This window comes from Haliotis rufescens, unplaced genomic scaffold, assembly GCF_023055435.1.
Source record: "Haliotis rufescens isolate VD_foot unplaced genomic scaffold, xgHalRufe1.0.p SCAF_58, whole genome shotgun sequence".
Classification (NCBI taxonomy): Eukaryota; Metazoa; Mollusca; class Gastropoda; order Lepetellida; family Haliotidae; genus Haliotis; species Haliotis rufescens.
Window position 1 is genome coordinate 1,162,693 of NW_025964312.1, and position 24,169 is coordinate 1,186,861.

Consider the following 24,169-nt stretch of genomic DNA (forward strand, 5'->3'; position numbering starts at 1 on the left):
ACAGATAAAGATGTACCGTTCTATAAATAAAAGCTTCCGCCGCCGTCAAATCGCCTGTGTCAAGCAGAGGGGTTTCTTGTAATTAATACCTCTGATTGACCAATCAGAATCGACTACATTACCGGAGTCGGAATGGACAGAGGCATGCAGTCATGGATAAGATGTGAGTGAAAACCTAAGGTTGGATTATCCTGACAAATTTGTTTCCCAACAACATTTGTTTCAAAGGTTTGCAACAACTGATGCACTTTTGACGCTCAACGTCAAAGACTTTGTTTGACGACACCAAAGAATTAGGCAGATGCATGGGAATGCTTGAAACTGGGTCAACACAACGTCACGATGCAAACGTCTTTGGTGTCAGCCAAAGTGTGCTCAGAAGGGCATGGAATCGATACCAGACCAGAAGAAAGATTTCAGGGCTCCAACGTAGCCCAACATGACCGCTATGGGTGGGGCTCTATCATGATAGAACTGGAAGAACCGATCTTTATGTTCTACAGTAGGAACGATGACAGGTGTGCGTTACAGGGATGGCATATTGGATGAGCACGTGAAACGATATGCTGGGGCATTTTGACCGGACTTCAACCTGCCAGGGTCCTTGATGCCTACTTAGAGCAGAAGACCATTGTCCGCATGCAGTGGCCTGCCCTGTCACCGGAACTCAACCCTATCGAACACATGCGGAAAGAGCTGCAGAACGCGCTCTCGCTAGTGTGAGTTGCTTCTTTATACAATGAATTTGTTTCGTGGGTTGTTGACGTTTCAGTTTAGCTCAGATACTCTCATTTCTACGTGTGATCTGACCGATTGAGTGGCATATGCCAACTGCCTTTTGTTCATTAAACATGTCTTCACGCCTGCAATATTGTCATTGGTCATTTCAGCAGAAGCACACGATTTGACGCATTGCCTTTTAAAGTTGTGATCCTCAGCAAACTTGTAGTAGTAGAAAGATAGATATGAGAAGCGTGTTCACCGAACAAATAACTCTATAAATATTGATCAAACTAGGAGGAAAACCAGTGTCAGAGGCGAATAATTAAATTGTTTAGGTTGTTTTCACCGCGCCCAAGCCTGTATTGAGTCGACAATGCTTTCGTGTCACTCTTATTGGTATACCATGGTTACAACATTCAGCATGGAAATCATGCATAATACACTTGAAAAGATAAGGATATTCAGGGCATTCACGCGTTTCACGTTTGATAAAAGGTGAATTCTGAGCGTGAGAGCCTGGTTTGTGTGTTGTAAACATGAATCACCTCAAGTGCATAATGCGAGCTGCTGTATGAGGGTGTGTGATAAAAGTGTGAGATAAGACAGCATAAAGGCTTCCTGGTTCAGGGATGCACCTAAAGTTTTCCTTGCTGAAACACAATTTTACAATGTAACGTAATATTTTTTACATGTGCAACATATAAAAGTAGATGTGTTTTCCCTTTTTTGAATGCTATGCTTGCTTCGTTTATTTCTTCTTTTAGTATTACCTTATAATAATTATTGCCTCTTATTATATAAGAATATGCAAAGGACATGTCCCGAACAAATAAACTGATGTTGTGAAGTGAGTGAGTGAGTCAGTTAAAATGTAAAGTCACATCGGCAATATTTCAGCCATATCGTGACATTCAAAGGTTATTTATGATAAAGACATGTAAACTATAAAATCCTGTCAACAACGGACAGTAAAAAAACTAGACTTACCACAGATTATGATTTAAAACTACCATAGAACCATAAAAATACATCACTAGACAGAACAATACATTATTTAAAAAAGAGCTTATGTTGTGTAGTACACACTGAACACTCACTGCACAGATAATCCCGCTGGACATTGCGAATCTTTTTCGTTATTAATAGAGGATATTTTCTGGTGAAATAGTGTGTTCATCTCTACTTGTGAATTGACAAAGATTTGTTTACAAGTGATGCAGCTGCGAGAATGAAGGACACATGTTCTTGTCCAGTTTAACAGACTATGATCTTATGTATACATATCAGACAATACCATCAGTGCTAAAATAGATTTAAGTAACCTATATAATTAACGATTGTGACTGAAGCTTCCATACAGCTTAACAATATCAGTTTAAGTAATCACTGCTGAAGATATTATTTGTTATGCAGTTATGTGCGGTGAGGTGAAATGGGGTTAAACTTTGCGTTCATGATTATTGCACTTATATAGCGAGCCGAGAGTGTAGAGAACTTTGTATATGTAGAGCGTGTTATACATGTTGGAAGTGTTGTACATGTAGAGTGCGTTACATGTGTAGAGGGCATTGTATATTTGGAGAGTGATGTATGTGTAGACAGCGTTGTATAAGTAGAGAGTGTTTTATAAGTAGTCAGCGAAATATATGTAGAGAACACATGTAGACAGTGTTGTATATTCGTGTATATGTACATGTAGATAATGCTGTATATGCAGAGAGTGTTGTATAGTCTAGTAAATGTAAATGTAGATGTAGAGTGTCGTATTTGCACATGTAGACAGTGTTGTATATATACTAGTGGGTAAAAAGTAACTGTGCTATATATACAGTAGAGTACATGTCATGTTTATCAAAATTACAACATTATATTTGGTCAAGCGTCTGATCAATGTTTTATCATTGACAAAACCCATAGCTGGTAACAGGAGTCAGAGCAACGCGCCCGAAGCGAGGGGTGGTGTAATAACACATAGGTAACAATGTCAGAATTAGGTGTGACCAGCATTTGCATTTGTATAGGTGAGGAAGCAGCTGCGCATTGAAGACATCAGATAAATGAAAACAACCTGGGGGATGTTGTTTCAAATGTCAACCAAATTGGTCCAACTGAGTTGTCAATCTCATCACTATAGGGAGAGGTCATTAGAAACAGCATAGCAATGTTAAGCTGCCTCAAAAGGCTGTTACAACAGCCTCCTTGTATGTAAAACTGTTAAAATGTGGAACAACCTACTACCATTTTATGATAACGATGGATGTGAAACGTCCTGTGGATACAAGATATCCCCTGTTATATATTCATTTGTAGAATACAGTAATATGTGATATCAACGTATCTTCATCACTTGGAGGAAATAATGATGATCTATCTATCTACCATACACAGACTACATACTCACACGGATTACATACATAGAATACATTCTCATACTACATACATAGACTACCAGACAATCCAGTGATTGACATCGTGAACATCGATCGACGCCATTCGGATACGATGACATGCATCAACCAAGTCAGCGAGCCTGACCACACGATTCCGTTAGTCGCCTCTTTTGACAATCATGAGTTGCTGAAGATCTTTTCTAACCCGGATCTTCATGGGTCGTATTAGAATTCCAGATAATGCATGACTTAGCAGCACGGATGCGGAATTTATTCTCAGATAAACAGTGATATCTTTACAGCGTAATGGTTGTGTTTACCGACAACCGAGAGGACACGGGCAAAAGAGATAGGCTTCATGCACATTTTACTGGGTGACGCCCTAGATTACAGGTGCTGAAAAACCCGTGTAAATAGCATAAGGAAAATAGTGTAATGGTGTCCTCAAATACAATTCACATAATATTCTCGTCAGTACATAGGTCGTTTTCCTTCTGCTTGCGTCCGAGATCCCGCAACGGTGCGTTAGAGGTTTTGTTAAATATTTCATGCTGTTTATCATGGTGCAAAAACAACAGTTGACTGGGAATACTTGTTGCAGTTACAGTTAAACATCGACATAATGAATTGTATTGCATAATAACAGCGAAACCCTGTTAATCTGAACGGCATCGTTCCAAGTGAAATCGTTGTAATATCACTGTAACTGCAGTATATAAATTTTCTCAATAGTAATCGTTAGTACTGCGGCGAAGAACTACAAACGAAGTTTGCTCTGTATTTTATTTATTTCATTGTTATTGATCCATGTGTAGTCAGGAAAATAGTATATTGTGATGTATTTCTCCAAAGAAAGTAATTTCTGGGACGGTAAACATTATAACTCCACCACTAAAAAGAATGAAAAATGTTTTACAACTGATTTCTTGTATTTCATTCAGTTTCGAAATATTGAAACAAAATACTCGCCGATGTTTTAAGGGGGGTTATAAGAAACAACCTTACCCCACCTTTTTCATCCTACTTTATTGACAGCTAATCTCGTTTCTAAATGTTACGTTTGCTTCATGATAATTATCGTATTCATTTCTGTTCCATTTTTAATGGCAGTAGTATTGTCGCGAATAATTTAAGATGGCGCCACCCATGGCTTAACACGTTTAAAGTTCGCCCAGGAGTGAACGGGTTCCCCGGTAGGATGAGATGGTTACTTGACTGCTAACTGTTTAAAAGCATCCCGTCCATGATGAACTAGAAGTCAAACACGTCACACACAAAAAACACACTTTTGGAATTTTATAGCATCTTAACATGTTATGGCAATTTCTATTGTTCATCACTCACAAAAAAACGAATAGTTCGAGAAACGTTAGCAGACGACGATAGTTTTCTGTTTTTATTTCGTTGTTTCAAAGTCTCCAAAGAATCGTTTTCGTCGAGCATTTTGCTGCCTGTTTTCATCACGAAGTCTCAGTACATCCATGATTATGCATCAAATAATACAAAAATGTAAAGTGATTTGCGAATGACGGTGACCTTCGGCACACGCCCTACCCCGAACCCCCAACACACGTGATCAGATTTCATTGTGACGCCAGATAAGGTGAAGATGTCTGTTATCACTTTTTTTGTCAACCACTGGAACATGTTGTCTGATGCTTTGTCATCAAAAAGTCGTGTCTATAGTTAAATAGGTAACGAAATGTATACTCCTCGTCATAAATATCGCACCACACATTTTAAAGTAAAAGTAGAAAATATAATTTTCGTTTTTTTAAACTACAAGTACATATTTCGTATACTACACCATCTGTGAACATAATATCGAAAACACACGCTGTTCCGAGCTGCACGTGCATACTTGCGTTGAGCATGCTTGTACCGGGGGTTGGTTTGCTAAACATGCAGTATGCACATATCCTCTTTTGGCGTATGTTATGTTGGCAGACACAGCTGAAATTTTGTTTTAGGCATAAATCAAGCTTTATTATGACCAACCTGTGAAATGCCCAAGCGTTCAGTGCCTCTGAACCAAAGATGGCAAATTATTGGTATGCACCAGACTGGTATGTCATGTCGTGCTATTGGAGCACAACTGAACATTAATCATAGCATAAATCATCAGCAGGCTAATACGTAAGCATACTGCTTTCGGTAAAGTGAAGGATGCACCGAGGTCTGGACGTCCCAGAAAAACCAATGACAGGGAAGATCGTGCGCTCGTACGCCAAGACAGACGAAGCCCAAAGTCTACTTGTACACAGCTGCGACATTGATGGCATCCATACAACAGAGTGTCCATCAGCACCAGACGACCAGTCAGACGCCAACTCCTCACAAATCAGCAACGCCATGCCCGTTTAGCCTGGTGCCAAGCACGTGCTCGCTGGAACCTGAGGACATGGGCAAGGATACACTGGTCCGATGAAAGCAGATTGTTGCTGCATCATACAGACGGGAGGGCACGAGTTTTGAGGCAGAGAGGCACAGCATATGATCAGAGGAACATTCAAGCTGATGTTCCATTTGGGGGTGGAACCCCCAATGGTGTGGGGGTGTTGTTACTATGATTGTAAACTTGACCTCATCACAGTTCCCGGAACACTGAATGGACAGAGGTTCCAGAACTTGATCCTGGACGGTGCTGTCGTGCCTCATTTCGATAACCATGCTCCCGCCACACGTCCAGTTTTCGTGCACGATAATGCCAGGCCAAATCGTGCTCGAGCTGTTGTTCAGCATCTACAACACAACGCCATTGAGACACTACCCTGGCCTGCCAGAAGTCCAGACATTAATCCTATTGAGCATTTGTGGGACATTTTGGGACGTAGGGTGAGAGCAAGGGATCCTCCGGTTCAGAAACTTCAGGAACTGACCCATGAATTGCATGATGAGTGGCAGCAGATCCCCCAACAGAGATTCAGACGTCTTGTGACCAGCATGAGACGGCCTGTAGAACATGTTATCCATGTGCGAGGCGGTTACACCAGATACTGAGTTAGCCTGTCATTGTGGACCTTACTAGTGTGTTGACATTAATGAAATGTGAACTGTGTTGTGTGTCTGTTGTAACGACTCCGGCAGCCATACTTATTTCATCTTATTTCACGGTGATTTTAGTGAACTTTAGTTTGCTACAATTAAACCCTCAATTAGTGCTCAAATTCGGTCTTGTGTTGTCAATTGTCTGACTGAACGCTCACATGTTTACACCTTGTCACATCCTTTGTCTGACACACGCTAGGTTCTCATCCCTGTAGTTATGTCCTCAATGGCGTATATATATCTGTCTTTTCATAGGGAATGTTGTAATGTCCTCAATGGCGTATATATATATCTGTCTTTTAATGTGCTTTTCTAAGCACCATTTTTTTTCAGGTTGAGGATCCAGTTTTACTTAGTGAAAAAAGTGCGTAGTGCGATATTTATGACGAGGTGTATATATGACTTGTATGTGTGTATATTGTGTGTATATATGCGACTTTGGGTGTTGGTGGGAGTTATTTTTAAAGAGTAATAAATTATAATTAGACTGCAAGTGTGAATAAGACATGGAGAACAGTACATATGCTGTTGAGGACATTTCATTAATTAACGTTTGAAGATCAATAGTGTAAGTGATTAATTGGGATTGGTTGGCATATGGCAGATCTATTTGGTTTAAGTTACTTTCAGAACGGTTTTAGAACATTCAAATAAAAAGACCAGGAAAGGATATATGTTTTTCTTCTACATATGTTTGTAAGAGGAAAAGATGGCATGTGTAACCGACACATAGGTTGAGCAATGAAATGAGTTTTTCATTGAGTCATTTAGTGTCTAACAATGGAACATAAGTTGGTTTTCTATACAAAAAATGACTACAAAACATGTTCTTGTTATTCAGCAGCAAACTACCGTTTTTAAATGAGGATACAAGAAGAAAAGTTTAAGTTTGGCTCCGCCTCTCCATGTTACATGGTCGCCGTTCACATTGAACCGAGAACAAGCGATGGGAGCGACATGTTTGACCGTCGCTAATTTCCTTTCAAAGGGATTGTTGTGGCATTTGAAGACAAAATTATCGATAACATCGTAAAGGAAACTTACAAAATCTTCATTAGACCTATACAGTACGTTAGCAAAGAATATTGTTTCATTTACAGAGAGGATCCGTACTGCAGTCCAGTTAAAGATGAGGAAACAGCTATAAGGAGAAGCATGATGAACTTACGAGACATTGAGGTGAGATGTTTCAAAGCAGCCCCTATGTGCTACGAATCATTAAGTGAAAATGAGTCCAAGGCTTTCCGTGTTAGATGTGCTGGAGCAGCAGTTTCTGGTGTGCTGGCATTGCTTTCTGGTGCAAGAGTTACTGCACCAATCGAGCGCTACCTTGAAATCAAAATTCTGCAATCCATGAAAGTTCCATACATCATTGGAACTGTATTTGCCTTTCTCGTCTTCGCTGGTGCACTTAAAGGAATAGAAACGATTGTGCCATCAGGGTATGAGAAGAAGGCTGAGCAATACAACAGAGCTGCGGCCGAGTGGCAGCAACTGGAGTTGAAGATCACAGCTTTCCTTGCTGCTGCTATCGAAGGCCAAATTACCGCTAAAGAATGCAAAGCATTCACAGAACATTGCGCCAAGAAGCGAAAGAAAATATGTCTTATTGCTTGTCCAGATCAATCGATCTACAAAAAGTACGAATCTGATAACAATCTAGTAGAGTCACTTATCAAGCGCAAGAAAACACTCCGGAAATTCCACAAGAGACTGCAAGAAGAAGGTCTGTTCTGATATAAGTGTCTGGACATTCTCCATTAAAAATAGTTACCTTCATTCCTAGAACAACATATTGCGTGTTTGTGACACACGCCAATAACCTTCAATAGACATAGTAGAGCGTATGCATATCATATTTTCCAGTTAAACATGCTTGAGCCATTCTACAGCAACGCATTATTATTATATACTGCCCACACTGCTTTGTCTTTGACATTAGGTATTTTTATATTAGTACTTCAGCTTAAACTCACAAACGTGCAGCTTATTATTTGGAGTTTTAAGGCTGTTATTACATGCCGGGTTACATGAAGCAACCATACAAAATTGATTTCTTGACACCAATCATCGCATTGGGGTGTGGTATACATAAAATAACTTTATACCTTGTTATATATATTCTCCTGTTAAACATGCTTGATCGGTTTTGCAGTAGCGACAAATCATATATATGCTGCCCTAACCGCTTTGTCGCTGACTTTATGTAATTTGTGAACAGAAATGTATGATTTGATTGCTCAAAACAGAATTCCGGAAATTATATTATTTACACAACGTTATTCGAGGAGCAGATACTGAATCATGAGTCTTCAGTTTGTGAAATGTCATTTTTTTTAAATATTTTAGAAATCACAAAATGTGAACATTTGGAGTTATTAATACTATTATAATGTCAGTTCACCTTAAACTCGCAAACGTGCAGTTTTTTATTTGGAGTGTTATGATTGGTATTGCAATTATGACGATTTTTGACACATGTGAGCTAATTACATTCGAAACAGGTTTTTGTATATTTGCAATCGGTAAAAGGCTAGAGGTTGAGCTAAAACTTCACGTGTGTAATGTCTGCTTATCATTATGCTTGTGATTTCGAATAAATAATCTGCTAATTTGTCGGTGTATTGTTTTAATGCATCGTATGGCTAAATATACAGTGAGACCCCAATGTACAAGCGAATTGTTTTGTAAACCACGAACAGTATAATCATAGAGAACAATATCACCAGCTAATAATAACAGCATCACATCTTCAATTTCCCTTGGACCCATGAAGATTCCGGGGTAGAATAGGTCTTCAGCAACCCATGTTGCCGTAGAAGGCGACTATGTTTGCCATAAAAGGCAACTAGCGGGATCGGGTGGTCAGGCTCGCTGACGTGGTTGATGCATGTCATCGATCCCTATTGCTTCGATCGATGCTCAGGATATTAATCACTGGTCCAGACTAGATTATTTACAGACCGCCGTCATATAGCTGGAATATTGCTGAGTGCAGCATTAAACAACAAACGAACCAACCAATCAATTTCCTTTCAGACGTAAATTCAATGGTCACATTCTTTTTTGATAGCACATACAAGCTCGTTAATAAAGATTATTATTACTTTGCTGAAACCCAAGAGCACGATTTAATGCTTACAAACAATCTAGATTCGAACCTGCCAGCATCGGATCACGACATGCCTCAGGTTTTTAAGTAGACCTTCATTAATAATTCGAAATTGGGTTGATATATATATGATCAACATCTAAGAATAAGCAAATGTCATGGGAATGGTGCAAACGCATTGTGTACAAGTTTAGCGTATTCAAAATTATTCATAAACACATACTCATGATAAATAGTCATAATCCTACAATGGACTTTAACTGATTTTTTAAAAAAGTATTTGAGGGTAACACACTTCACACATGGACGACCCTTATGAATATGACGATACGAATAACTAATGACTACTTTTTTCTGACAGTAAGATCGAAGTACACGATGTTACACGTGGTTAACATTCATGACATTAAACGATATAACAAAACATACAGTACTACATGCAGATATAGTTCCAGCATGCTGGTATACAAGAAAGAAAACAGCAAAGAGTCAAAACATGGTTATTTAGGTCACACAGATGTCAATGGCGACCATTGTAACGATTGAATGTGAATGTTTATGTCAAGTTTATCTGGGAATCGCTACATACATAACTAAATTGTGAAATCAGTAAATAACAACAGAAGACCAATGGACAATTAACAAATTATGTTGAAATCACACGATGGGGTTTTCAATCACGAAAGGGCAAGGAGATCGAAGCAAGTCAGGTCGTAGCTGGAAGGCCTCGAATCTTCATTGTCTCGTTCTTTTATAGATACCAGACAGCCTTCCAGAAAATACTGCCTCGAACAATAATGCATCAGTACCTTACGAGCGCCTCAGTACATTGCTGTTAGTTACGTTCATCGTAAATAAAGTTACAAGGCATACTGCAACATAGCACACCACAGTCAACAATGTTCAAACTTAATCCTGACAACGGTGCCGCGACTGGCTTCAACACTTCATCACGGTTACAGATACCGGTGACCCTACTGTCAAGGCGAGTGACGTCAGTCCCGTTGTTAAGCGTGATCCTGTCCCTCACGATCACACATCCGCCACCATATCTGTCATGTTCTTTGATGGTGCATGGCATGTAACGTTCATGAACCCTACGCCAAACTTGCACCCCCACCATCTGATGGTCCAGAAAGAACCTGGACTCATCACTCAACATGGTATGACGCCACTGACGTAAATCTTGGACTCCAAACTGCCGTACCCACTCAAAACGTATTGGTCATTGAAATACGTAAACGTTTTGGTCATTCTGATGCTTTACACAGGACTACAACTTTTGAGACCCGCCTATAGGGGGCGATTGTGGACCGTGTGGTCAATAAGTCTGATGTTTGTCCCTGCTCTGAACTCGGTATTTTCTTGTTAAGAAACTCGTGAACATCCAGATTAGACTAGGCTCTCAGTAACCCATGCATGCTTGCCGTAAGAGGCGACTAATGGGATTGGGTGGTCACTTTCACTGACTATGTCGAGGGATGTAGTTTCTCAAATTGCGTGGATCGATGCATATGATTTTAATCACTGGACTGTCTGGTCCAGACTCGATTATTTACAGACCGCCGTCATATAGCTGGAATATTACAGAGCTCTTGTGAAGAGGATTTAAAGAGATCACATAAAGCAATAAGCCTTTTTTCGCTGGTTTTTATAGGGCTTACATTTCCGCGGACGTCTCATCAAAAGGTCTCCTGTTTGCCTGTAGAGTTCCCAGCGTCGTGACACCACACTGCCTGACCTCTGGTAGACTGCTTAACCCCGTCATATGGATTATCCAGACCAAACAATACCTCCCGTACAGATGCATACTTACACCAGTACACGGGGCAGTCGGGTAGCCTAGCGGTAAAAGCGTTCGCTCGTCACCCCGAAGACCCGGGTTCGATTCCCGACATGGGCACAATGTGTGAAGTCCATTTCTTGTGTCCCCCCGCCGTGATATTGCTGGAATATTGCTAAAAGCAGCGTAAAACCATACACACTCACTACAGCAGTACAATACATCTACTATAGACACATACTAAGACCCATTCTTTCCAGAACTTTTATCAGTGTCTCTCCGACCAAACTATATTTCGATATAATTTGGACAGATATTTGTGGTGCTGGTGTACATTCAACCCAGTGCTAAATGATAAAAAAGCAGCAGAGAAAATTCACGATCACATAGCTGGACAATATCAGCCTTGAAGCAGCAAGTGTGTTATGAGACTTTAAGGCTGGACACTGTTTGCCCAATTTCGAACAGTCTGTAATATGCTTTACACAGAATAATAATCGAAGGGAGTTAAAATCTGTCCAAACAACAAGAAAAAACAAGTTGAAAAGTCTTCTAAATGAAAAAAGCCAACATTCATCAAGAAAGATTCTATGGAAAAGAAAATAGTTCAAAAGTAAATACATCGGAAAGTATATAAGTGTTAACAGGATTTTGAGAATGAACTTGAGTCTCAATTCAAAGCAAACAATCTTCGGCAAGACTGGAATGAAAACGTGAGAAAAAACGAGAAGGAGAGACAAAATATGTCGGTCACCTATAAAGCTGTGTTCGTGGAAGACGTAAGCAAAGTTTATGCAATATTCGGCTGCATAGCTTTTACAGATGAAACTAACCTAATTTTGGAGAATATCAATATGGATGAAAATTACAAGGGTTGTGATTGATTGTCCTGGCAAAATTAATATAAGCAAGGCATCAGAACCAGATCAACCAGACGGAATACAATTACAGTTGGCTCTGATGGTGTGTAGAATATGTCAATTGTCTTTGAATAATCATCATACGCCAAATCAGCGGTACCATCTAACAGTATCCCCGTTCCAAAGAAAACCAATCCATCCACTTTCTATGATTATAGACCTGTAGCCCTCATAACAATCTTAATGAAATGCTTTGAATGCATCATTATGCAAGTCTTACTTCTGGACATCGGAGACCTGCTTTACCCGCTTCAGTGCGCTGACTGGTCCAACAATAAGCCTCCTGAGCAGATTAATGAACACTCGTACACATGATTTTCTTCTGCGTTCAATACAATACATACACATTTAATTATTCAATTTTTTTAGATCTTTCCGTAGATAAGCGTACTAGTAAATGCATTGCAAGTGTTCTACCTTCTAACTGCCGACTGCGCTTACAAGGGCCCGGAAATCATTCATACCAGCCAGGATTAGTGTTTTAAGATGATTATACTTTCTAACAGTTCGCAGAAAACAAATCTGATCCTGCCACTATCCCTGTTTTTTTAAAGTTTTCTGTTGCTGTGATATAGATATTGTATAGAATATATCAAAATAATAGTTAATATATGTTCCACATGTATAATTTTCCAGTGGTTCAACATGTTAACCAGAAAAGGTTTTAACCAACACAGTTCTTCTAACTTCCAAAATAAGAAAGTAAAACAGACTTTTAAATGTGTGTGAGAGAGAGAGAGAGAGAGAGAGAGAGAGAGAGAGAGAGAGAGAGAGAGAGAGAGAGACGATATTCCACACAACTCAAAGACTGAAAGGTTTCAGAGTATGTGGTATATTTTTGGATTAAGATTTTCCTGCGGTTTGTTGCGTGGGATAGTGGTGGAGAGAGAGAGAGACGATATTCCACACAACTCAAAGACTGAAAGGTTTCAGAGTATGTGGTATATTTTTGGATTAAGATTTTCCTGCGGTTTGTTGCGTTGGATAGTGGTGTTGTGAAAGGCAAAATGTCGCGTTCAAAATTTATGCACTCATATGGCGTACCTGAGTGTACATGGATGTGTTGCTCCTTGTACTAGTCCGGATTTATGCTGGTTATATAACCCACTCATACAACGCCGTTTAACATGGATACCCCACTCAGACACATTATGATGTCTCTGATCCGACCAGTTCATGCTTTGTCCCCTTGGTGCCGGGCACCTGGGCCACGTCTGTTGGGGCAAGGGGATCGAACTACCGACCTTCCGGTCTCCGATCTGCTCTGACATAATCGTATAATACCCATTGCCTGCTGTGCATATTTCGAACAAAGCCACTAGCCTGAACAGACACAACACGTAACAGGTGCTTAAGTGTACCGAAGTCCTAAAACCTCTCAGGAGTCAAGCGTGCCTCAGGTCACCCATCCATCTAGTTTCCGTGGCCAACGTTGCTTAACTTCACCTAATTTGTCACCTTTGCTCTCTGGATCCGTGAAGAATTGATCTTCAGTAACCCATGCTTGTCGTAAGGGGCGACTAACGCGATCGGGTGATCAGGCTCGGTTGATGCATGTCATCGTATACCATTTGCGTGGATCGATGCTCTTTACCCGCAGTCTACACAACCCTCGTATGAATTACGGGCAAGAATAGGCCCTCAGCAAACTCTTATTCTTATAAAGTGAGAAAGTAGGGTGGTCAGTCTCTGTGACTCAGTTACGTGTGCGTTGTCATACTCATGCTATTGTATGAATCACCCAATCTATTCTGCTTTTGGCGGAGATTTCTTATGAAGACGGAAAGGGTTCTATCGCTTTTATGATTTCACACAAAGACAACATAATAATTCAGTGGTATCGTGCACATCAGTGCCATGTGTGCCATTTTCGAGTGGATATGGAAGTTCTGATTATATATGAACTGGGTTTTTTTCTTTTTTCTTTTTTTGTGTGTATGTGTACGTGTGTGTGTGTGTGTGTGTGTGTGTGTGTGTGTGTGTGTGTTAGTGTGTGTGTGTGTGTGTGTGTGTGTGTGTGTGTGTGTGTGTGTGTGTGTGTGTCATGTAGCTGGAATGCCACATTAAACAACAAGCAAGTAAAGCATTCATGCTGATTTGTCAGCTGAGTAATCCCCATGTTGATTTGTTGATCTTGTAAGATTGGTAATTGTCTCTCTAAACTTATTTTCATATCTCTTCTTTGTTGGGTAAAATGTAAACTACCAACTGTGAAATGTACACTATAACAATTTTTAATCCAGGTCCGACGCTCTGGCTGAATGTTATAAGAAGCGTTCGTAAAATGCTAAAAAACTGTTTAATGCACAATAACTTGGACGAATTACACGGCATCAGGTCTAATGTGAGCCTTACGTAACGGCACATCTCGATGATATAGCATTGTAAATCAATTAAGTTTACATGAGAGATCCCACAAGAATATAGCTATCAAAATATTGCTGCATATAGGCATCAGTATAATTATGACGTGAATCTAATAGTGATGCACAAACACGTATCAGAATCGTACAGATTATGGAACTGATTTTGTCGCTTTTATGATCAAATGTTGGTGAACAAATTGAAAAGGTTCCTACATAAGTGGCTGTGTAAATCGGTTTATGTGACGTTAACTGCTAAAAAAGTACAACAGACACCTTCCTAGTTTGATGTATACGCAAAATAACAATGGAACTATGCATTTATATTTGTTCAAATCCTCCTAAATCAATACAGAAAGTTTGAACCCTTCTAAGCAGTTCTCAGATTAATATTGACTATATACATACGTTTGCCACTGTCTGCAAACTCTACCCAAAACTGAAATTTCTGTCAGGGAAGCTGTATATGAAAGAACATCAGTTCGGCTCTTTTTTGTGTCTATAAAATGTTTAAAAATTAATAAACCAACCTCCACTTCCACTCGGATACAACTTGTTGCCTTGGAAACGCAATAGAAATATTAATAGAACACTTTGCTGATGAATATTCAAAGTTAAACGTTCAACTGTCCTTTTAGATTACACACCTCTTCAACCAACAATAAGAGATATCGAGGAGAGTCATTTATACAAATACTGAAAACAAATTGGACACAAATTACACACATACTGAAGTAGTGAAAACAAACTCGAGTCTGCATCGAAATCGTGTCAGTGACACGTTCAAAGGGAGTGTAAGGTCACTACCAAAAGAAAAATGACAACCGTGATCTACACTCGACGTGTTACTGGAGAGATCAATCCAGAATGTTATCGTTCACGTTTTGCATTTTTCTGGGCCACATAATTGGAAGTCAGACAGATCTCCATGGAGTTCTCAATCTGATCGTATAACCGTGTACGTTCATTAATCAAACAAACACCTTCGGAAGCAGTGCCACTACATATTTTCCGAAAAAGACATTGATGGTGTACCACACCGAATTCCTATGACATACGGTACATTGCTTTAAATGAAGCGTGCATTCTTATCCCTTCGCCCAAGATCATGCTCAACAAAGTGAATGTTATATGAACGGACTGAAGTATGAAACTGACCAACCACAGTTACTTCTCTCTTTTATTTCCAATTCCGTTGAATTAACCACGCATATATATTTCAAAAGTAAAGGGTTTATGTCGACATTTCTTCAACGGGCTATGCAACAGTGTATCAGGCATCTTAGGCATCTTAGAAATAATTAGCAAATTATATTTAGCGAAGCAAGAGAAACTGCAAATTGTATGCTTTACTGAGTAGCAGGAGCAACCTCATATTTGACTGGAACCTTTTCCTGACCAGTTCAATTCAATTTTAGTTTTCCATCTTGAACATCTTGGATGAGGTCCAGGACTCGTTTCTTCTCATCTTCATCCGTCAGACCATACTGGTTCAGATCCTCCTGACTAAGTTTGAGAAGCATTCTTCCATTAATTTTCTTCTTTTTGAAAATGGCAATAGTGTTGTCATCACACTCTTCTTGTCGGAGCAGGTTTTGAACATCTGCAGATGTGGCCTTCATTGGATCTGTTGAAATAATGTCGGTTTTGTCATGCACTGATGTACTGTTGTATATGAAACATTTATAATGGTACGTGCTTTCTATGTTTTGATGCAATTAACGGTCCTCTATGTGGTAAATAAGTTAAGATGTATTACATAACTTGTATGTATGAAACGTAACAGTGGTAAATTACCCCAATCTTCGGTCCTTTCTTGGCCAATGTTTGCAGTCATTGGTCCTTGGTTGTTGTCGCCAGAAGTTAGAGCTCCAATATTTCCATCCTGAATTCTCTGGTCTGTTTAACAAATGTTATGCTTTTTCAAAACCAATGTACACACATATGTAATTACAAATGTTATGCGATGGGCTTGAATACGTTCTTTGACAAATGGCATAATGTGCTGATATCTTTCGTACATTAATAACGGGTTTTGTACGGGAGATACATTCGTTATAAAATTGATGTTGATAGAAAACTTTATTTACACACCGCCGCCATATAGCTTGAATATTGCCAAGTGCGGCGTTAAACAACAAACAAACAAACAAAGAACAAATCACAATGTGAGGATGTATTATCTTACGGATGAAACATAACTTTACCTCTGTTGTGGACTTGTTGTTGAGGTCCATTATACTGCCCACAAGCATTAGATCGAACCGCAATTCCACCAGACATACCAATGTTATGTGTTCCCTGTTGTGCCATGTCTAAAATAACGGGAAAATATTATTACAACTAAAAGTACTAAGAACGTGCAAGAACAGAAGCAGCCCCCTTACAACCATTTCTAGTGCCCAGAAATCATGACATACCACGGCGCATATGCAGTCCCCTTAGCGTCAGTTTGGTGAAAAACTTTTTACAAACATGTTAGTTCAGTGCACTAACTACCTTATTTGTGATACTTTTGAACTTTTGTAAAAGTCGCATAAGCCAGATCCGGGGTAGAATAGGTCTTCAGCAACCCCTGATTGCCGTAAAAGGCGACTATGCTTGTTGTAAGAGGCGACTAACAGGTCGGGCTCGCTAACTTGGTTGATGCATGTCATCGATCCCAATTGCGTGGTAACGGGTTCGGGTGGTCAGGCTCGCTGGTTGATGCATGCTATGCATGTTGATCGATGCTCATGATGTCAATTACATCATTGTCTGGTCAAGGCTCGATTATTTACAGACCGCCGTCATATAGCTGGAATATTGCTGAGTGCGGCGTTTAACAAGCAAACGAAACCAATTGCGTGGATGGATGCTCATGATATCAATCACTGGATTGACTGGTCCAGACTCGATTATGTACAGACCGCCGCCATATAGCTGGAATATTGCTGAGTGCGGCGTTAAACAAGCAAACGAAACAATTGCGTGGATGGATGCTCATGATATCAATCACTGGATTGACTGGTCCAGACTCGATTATTTACAGACCGCCGTCATATAGCTGGAATATTGCTGAGTGCAGCTATAAACAACAAACAAAACAATTATTTCGCGTGAATGTGAACTGTAACTTTTGAATATGAAATGTAACGTGTGAATGTGATCTATAACGTGTGAATGTGAACTGTAACGTGTGAATATTCACTGATACGTGTGAATATGAACTGTTACGTGTGAATATGAACTGTAACGTGTGAATATGAACTGTTACGTGTGAATATTAACTGTTACGTGTGGATATTAACTGTAACGTGTGAATGTGAACTGTAACGTGTGAATATTAACTGTTACGTGTGGATATTAACTGTTACGTGTGAATATGAACTGTTACGTGTAAATATGAACTGTAACGTGTGAATATGAACTGTTACGTGTGAATATTAACTGTTACGTGTGGATATTAACTGTAACGTGAGAATGTTAACTGTAACGTGTGAATATGAACTGTTACGTGTGGATATTAACTGTAACGTGTGAATATGAACTGTAACCTGTGAATGTGAACTATAACGTGTGAATATTAACTGTTACGTGTAGATATTAACTGTAACGTGTGAATATTAACTGTAACGTGTGAATATGAACTGTTACGCGTGAATATTTACTGTTACGTGTGGATATTAACTGTAACGTGAGAATATTAACTGTAACGTGTGGATATTAACTGTAACGTGTGGATATTAACCGTAATGTGAGAATATTAACTGTAACGTGTGAATATGAACTGTTACGTGTGTATATTAACTGTAACGTGTGAATATGAACTGTAACGTGTGAATGTGAACTGTAACGTGTGAATATTAACTGATACGTGTGGATATTAACTGTAACGTGTGAATATTAACTGTAACGTGTGAATATGAACTGTTACGTGTGAATATTAACTGTTACGTGTGGATATTAACTGTAACGTGAGAATATTAACTGTAACATGTGAATATGAACTGTTACGTGTGGATATTAACTGTAACGTGTGAATATGAACTGTAACCTGTGAATGTGAACTGTAACGTGTGAATATTAACTGTTACGTGTGGATATTAACTGTAACGTGTGAATATGAACTGTAACCTGTGAATGTGAACTGTAACGTGTGAATATTAACTGTTACGTGTGGATATTAACTGTAACGTGTGAATATGAACTGTTACGTGTGAATATTAACTGTTACGTGTGGATATTAACTGTTACGTGTGAATATTAACTATTACGTGTGGATATTAACTGTCACGTGTGAATGTGAACTTTAACGTGTAAATATTAACTGTTACGTGTGAATATGAACTGTTACGTGTGAATATGAACTGTTACGTGTGAATATCAACTGTTACGTGTGGATATTAACTGTAACGTGAGAATATGAACTGTAACGTGTGAATATGAACTGTTACGTGTGGATATTAACTGTCATGTGTGAATATGAACTGTAACCTGTGAATGTGAACTGTAACGTGTGAATATTAACTGTTACGTGTGGATATTAATTGTAACGTGTGAATATTAACTGTAACGTGTGAATATGAACTGTTACGTGTGAATATTAACTGTTACGTGTGGATATTAACTGTAACGTGAGAATATTAACTGTAACGTGTGGATATTAACTGCAACGTGTGAATATTAACTGTAACGTGTGAATATGAACTGTTACGTGTGGATATTAACTGTAACGAGTGAATATGAACTATAACGTGTGAATGTGAACTGTAACGTGTGAATATTAACTGTTACGTGTGGATATTAACTGTAACGTGTGAATATTAACTGTAACGTGTGAATATGAACTGTTACGTGTGAATATTAACTGTTAGGTGTGGATATTAACTGTAACGTGAGAATATTAACTGTCATGTGTGAATATGAACTGTGACGTGTGGATATTAACTTTAACGTGTGAATATTAACTGTAACGTGTGAATGTGAACTGTAACGTGTGAATATTAACTGTAACTTGTGAATATTAACTGTAACGTGCGAATATTAACTGTAACGTGTGGATATTAACTGTATCGTGCGAATATTAACTGTAACGTGTGGATACTGACTGTAACGTGTGGATATTAACTGTTACGTGTGAATATTAACTGTAACGTGTGAATATGAACTGTAACGTGTGGATATTGACTGTGTCGTGTGGATATTGACTGTAACGTGTGGATATTAACTGTTACGTGTGAATATTAACTGTAACGTGTGGATATTGACTGTAACGTGTGGATATTGACTGTGACATGTGGATATTAACTGTAACGTGTCAAAATGAACTGTAACGTGTGAAATGAGCTATTGTTTACGTATGCACCTGAATCATAGAGTTTCAGTTGATCATGAAATGTGCACATTGACTGAAAATATATTAGGCTACATATATGTTATTCTTTCACCGGACACAAAGGTTTATTACCTGTTGACGATATGCCGAAATAATGAGGATAATAACCTGCGAATGTGTGCAAGAACCATCAGCTCAAAAGACTGATAATTTATCAATTATTTTTCCAAAATTATTATATTTATTTAATTTCAATGTTAAAAAGAAAACTAATGCCAGATAAAAGTCTTTTCATGTGAATAAAATCCAGAGGCCAAATGTCAGAACCAATGACAGACCCTGTCAATAAATATCATTATTACGGATAAAAAGTGTTCGTTTTTTCTAGTTATTATGCTATGCGTTCAATAACTCCGCTAAACCCACCACTTTACAATGGGAGAAAACGGGGCATAATCGACGACATTTGCGTAATCAGATTTTCTGAAATACAGATGCTAACGGTATTTCATTGACGTGGTCGTTTTATTCCATGTATTATGTATACGATTTCGTGATAACAGTGAGCTGAAACGAACTATTAACGCACATAACACTGCTGAAAATGGGGTGTGTATGTCATTGTTTACATTTCACCGATGTGACGATCACGTTCGAGTCTGGAAACAGCTTAGATAATGTTTTCCTTCACTAAAAGTAATAATGGACGGTATTCTCGTGACATATACATTGCAAGAGCATGAAAATGCTAAGAAAACATTTTAACCACCCGTTCTGGCGTTTTTCTTCAGTAAATACATGGCGTGTCGGCCATGTTTTTTCGTTTCGGGGAGGCGGCCATTGTGCAGTCATTGTCTGGGTCAGTTTAGCGCCAGCGCAGCATACCCGGGCGTTAAGCAACAAAAAATAGAAAAGATAAAAGGTGCAATTTCTTTGTGATCTGGTCGACATTGAAGCACACTGTCGTATGCCGATAAATATGACTGTTTGGTTAAACGCTGCATTGAGCAGTATTTCAATGTGTGACAAGCTTGTAACGTTGGACGTTCGCGCATATTGTGCAGACAAGACTAGTAAGATCAGTGCGAAATGGGACCATACGTTTCTTGCACAGTGTCCTGGTATATTGAACATAATGCTCATTGCTTTGAGGGGTTGTATTTCTAGCCCATTTCAGATGATGAATACAAAACTAGAACATTTGAAGTGATAAACAGTTCCCTTCGTAGTTTCCATAAAATACCAATTGGTTTACATCTTGTGAGGTAGGGAAACAACTCACGGAAAATCATTGTTTCTCCTCTAAAGTAACGCGGCAAGCTGTAAGGAGTAGTGAGGTGTGGACATCCAGTTGAATCAGCCTCTCATTTTGATTAGAAAAAAATGGATCGACAAATCAAAATGCTATTATGACATTCTAAAATCTACATAAACTGGCGCGACAGCGGTATGGAGTTAACGTTACATCATAATTGTCCTGATAACGGCATCACCACAAAAGACAATATGTATTTAGATGTGGGCTATTTCAAAAGCCGATCTTATTCCATAATAATTTCCGGTAATGCGCTTTGGTCGCTAGAGATGAGGCAATGTATTTTAGTAGAAACCTCGATTGACAACGGATTTGGATAGTGTTTCCAAATTCAGTAAGATGAACACAACTGGACTTCTGGCACTGCACTGGACAATGCTTGGACTTCCTCTCTGTAGAGCATTTTCACGTCACAATAATGATAATTTAGTGTTCTTCACTTCATTCCCTCAGTTGATCAGTTTGAATAACGCTAACAGTGTATCTGTGATAGAAGATTTTGGGTCTCACCGAAAGGTTTTAGTCATACTGGGACTACCTCCGTGGCCAAGTGTCTTCAAGGAGAATGGAAGGCCGGTGGTTCGATCTCATGCCCTGTCACGTGACGTGAAAAGATGGTACTTGCTGTTACCCTGCTTGGCGCTCCTCTTTGCGGAGATGAAATAAGGACCGGTAGGCTCGGATATCAGTATTCTGTGTCGGATCATGAGTGGGATATCCACTTAAAACTGCTGCGTTGTATCTCAGTGGACTAGCACTATAAACCGGCATAAGTCCGGACTAGTACAGGCACACACACACACACACACGTGAAGCAAATCAATGTGCGGATTAAAACCAATCCTAACCAATACCGGAACACAGTTGGCCTATATGCTTATTGGTTATTGGCAAGCCTTGATAAAGTCACAGTAAATATATTAAGTGTGATCAGGGAAACAGCTGACCCGTGAAGATCCGGGATAGAATAGGTCTTCAGCAACCCATGCTTGCTGTAAAAAGCGACTATGTTTGTCGTAAGAGGCGACTAACGGGATCGGGTGGTCAGGCTCGCTGACTTGGTTGATGCATGTCATCGTATCCCAACTGTGTGGATCGATGCCCATGATGTCCTTTACTGGATTGTCTGGTCCAGACTCGATAAGTTACAGACCGCCGTCATATAGCTGAAATATTGCTGAGTGCTGCTTTTAACAACAAATATACGAACGAAAGACGAACAGCTTAATGAACTTACCTGTTGGTGATATTACCACGGTATTGATGCACGAGATAAATCGAATGTTTATATATAGGACTTGATCCAACAAAACCTGTATGAGAGTAGCCCACACTTGCCTTGAAAGTCCCAGCCAACTAACACGCTCGACACAACAACATGGCTATTTATAATGACGTTTCGCATTTTCCAGGAAACTTCAATTTGAAACGACTATCACATTTCTAAGTAAGGATAATATTTTATTGATGAACAACTTCTTTATTACACTTAAGAGCGTCGTTTCGGTGTAGGTTCTAACACCGTTATAAAGCAAGTGATTTACAGAGTGTGGTTGGCAAGTATATATACAAGTATGAGGCAATGTTTATACAGTAGAGTAGATATTGTTATACTGGAGTAGAGTAGCCTGTTTTGTACACACATGGGCAGTGATGACAATCATCGGTGAAGTCAGTGACATAAACAAAGGATGAAGCCAGTAATGTAAACAACGGGATTATGGCTGACCCAAGTAGAACCTACACCGAAACGTCGCTCTTAATTGTAATAGAGAAGTTGTTCATCCATAAATTCTTATCCCTACTTAGTACCCCAACTTCTAAATGCCTATCAAAGAAGTTATCACATTTCTGAATACAGCGACTTAGCCATTGAAAGATACATGTATGCGAATGCAGACTGTTCCTTGAGTCACATACACTTCCTGCTTAACAGTAACACGATATCAAACGAGGAAAACCCGAAGTGGTGCAGGTCTAAGACGGTTACCACTTCTGTGAAACCCACGAGCACGGGTATGGTGCTGACTAACCAGGTAAGATAATGGGGCGAACCGGGATTCGAACCCACAATCATAGGTTTCTGGCGTGCCCAATGGAAGCAACAATGTACAGCGCCTTAGACGACGAGGCCACTCGTGCCCCCCACCGAAGTAGTAAACGTCGAAGACATGTATCACTTCGGGTTTTCCTCCAACATTAAACTGACACGGTTGCAAGTACTGTGACAATGCCATGTATTGGTTACTCTGCGGGTTGGGTGTATCACCGCGCATAGTAATCAAGTCTTTTTATCAAGTGAGGAACAATGAAGGCATTTACTCTATATTTTCCTCTATCCTAAGTTTCATAAATAAAAGTACCATCATCTTGTTGAAAAGGATGCCACAATAATTAAATATCCAATATTATCAATATTCATCAGAACAACCTCGATAGTTTCCTACAAAATCTGTTAACCAGGCGCAACCATTAGATCATGACGTCATAGATGTCTTCATGACAAGAGTCATGTCTATTCACAACTATGACGATTTCACGTGCAGAAAGGGGGCGGTCGGGTAGCCTAGAGGTTAAAGCGTTCGCTTGTCACGCCTGAGATCCGGGTTCGATTCCCGTATGTGTGAAGCCCATGGCCATTTCTGGTGTCCCCCGCCGTGATATTGCTGGAATATTGCTAAAAGCGGCGTAAAACCATACTACTGTTTACTTTTATATTATACAAATGTTGTTAAACATATTTGCGGGGGTAGCTGAGTATTTGATGCCCTGAAATGTTAACAGCTGAAACCTCCGACTAATACTGAGAAAAAAATAATTTTCTGTAAAATCACATGCGGTCATCAAATCAGCTGTTTCCGTCAGCGTGGTTTTTGTGGTACCTCAGATTGACCAATCAGCATCGACTCATCTCTTGTTTATGCAAGTCATACAGGCGATGCATATCCCACATGAAGCAGTCGACTCATAGCAACGACACAAAGGTACCCCCCCCCCCCCCCCCCCCCGTCAGTACATCACGCTTGGCATGTTTTGAATACATTATTGGCATTATTGGCATTATTGATCAGTAAGATCTTGAGTACAAAGGCGGCATCCAAGTGTAAATAGCCCACTTTCCTCGAGAATGTGAAATTAGTTTTAAATCTGCTGCTCCCGTGAGACCTTGAGTACAAAGGTGATAGCCAAGTGTGAATA

General features: G+C 39.5%; 2 protein-coding genes across 2 annotated transcripts in view; one reads left to right on the top strand and one right to left on the bottom strand.

The window, feature by feature from the left end:
* Window positions 1-8,775, top strand: part of LOC124112814 — a 41,193-nt gene extending 32,418 nt beyond the window's left edge. The window contains exon 2 of the mRNA XM_048385393.1: window positions 7,262-8,775. Within this exon, the coding sequence (XP_048241350.1) occupies window positions 7,262-7,898 (637 nt within the window). The 3' untranslated portion in view covers window positions 7,899-8,775. The remainder of the gene's footprint in view (window positions 1-7,261) is intronic.
* A 6,730-nt stretch (window positions 8,776-15,505) lies between these two features.
* Window positions 15,506-22,344, bottom strand: LOC124112813. The gene is made up of 4 exons (XM_046472964.2): window positions 22,209-22,344; window positions 16,547-16,654; window positions 16,137-16,238; window positions 15,506-15,966 (listed from the first exon to the last, which is right to left on the bottom strand). Exons 2-4 carry the CDS (start codon window positions 16,650-16,652, stop codon window positions 15,743-15,745), a joined length of 432 nt encoding a protein of 143 aa, XP_046328920.2. The 5' UTR covers window positions 16,653-16,654; window positions 22,209-22,344; the 3' UTR covers window positions 15,506-15,742.
* Window positions 22,345-24,169: the final 1,825 nt, after the last annotated feature.

Excerpts from the sequence above, each read along its gene's own strand:
- LOC124112813 (XM_046472964.2), bottom strand. The coding sequence starts at position 16,652 with ATGGCACAACAGGGAACACATAACATTGGTATGTCTGGTGGAATTGCG. Across the intron at positions 16,239-16,546 it reads ACAACAAGTCCACAACAGAG|ACCAGAGAATTCAGGATGGA; the intron begins GTAAAGTTATGT and ends TTTGTTAAACAG. Across the intron at positions 15,967-16,136 it reads AGAAAGGACCGAAGATTGGG|ATCCAATGAAGGCCACATCT; the intron begins GTAATTTACCAC and ends TTATTTCAACAG.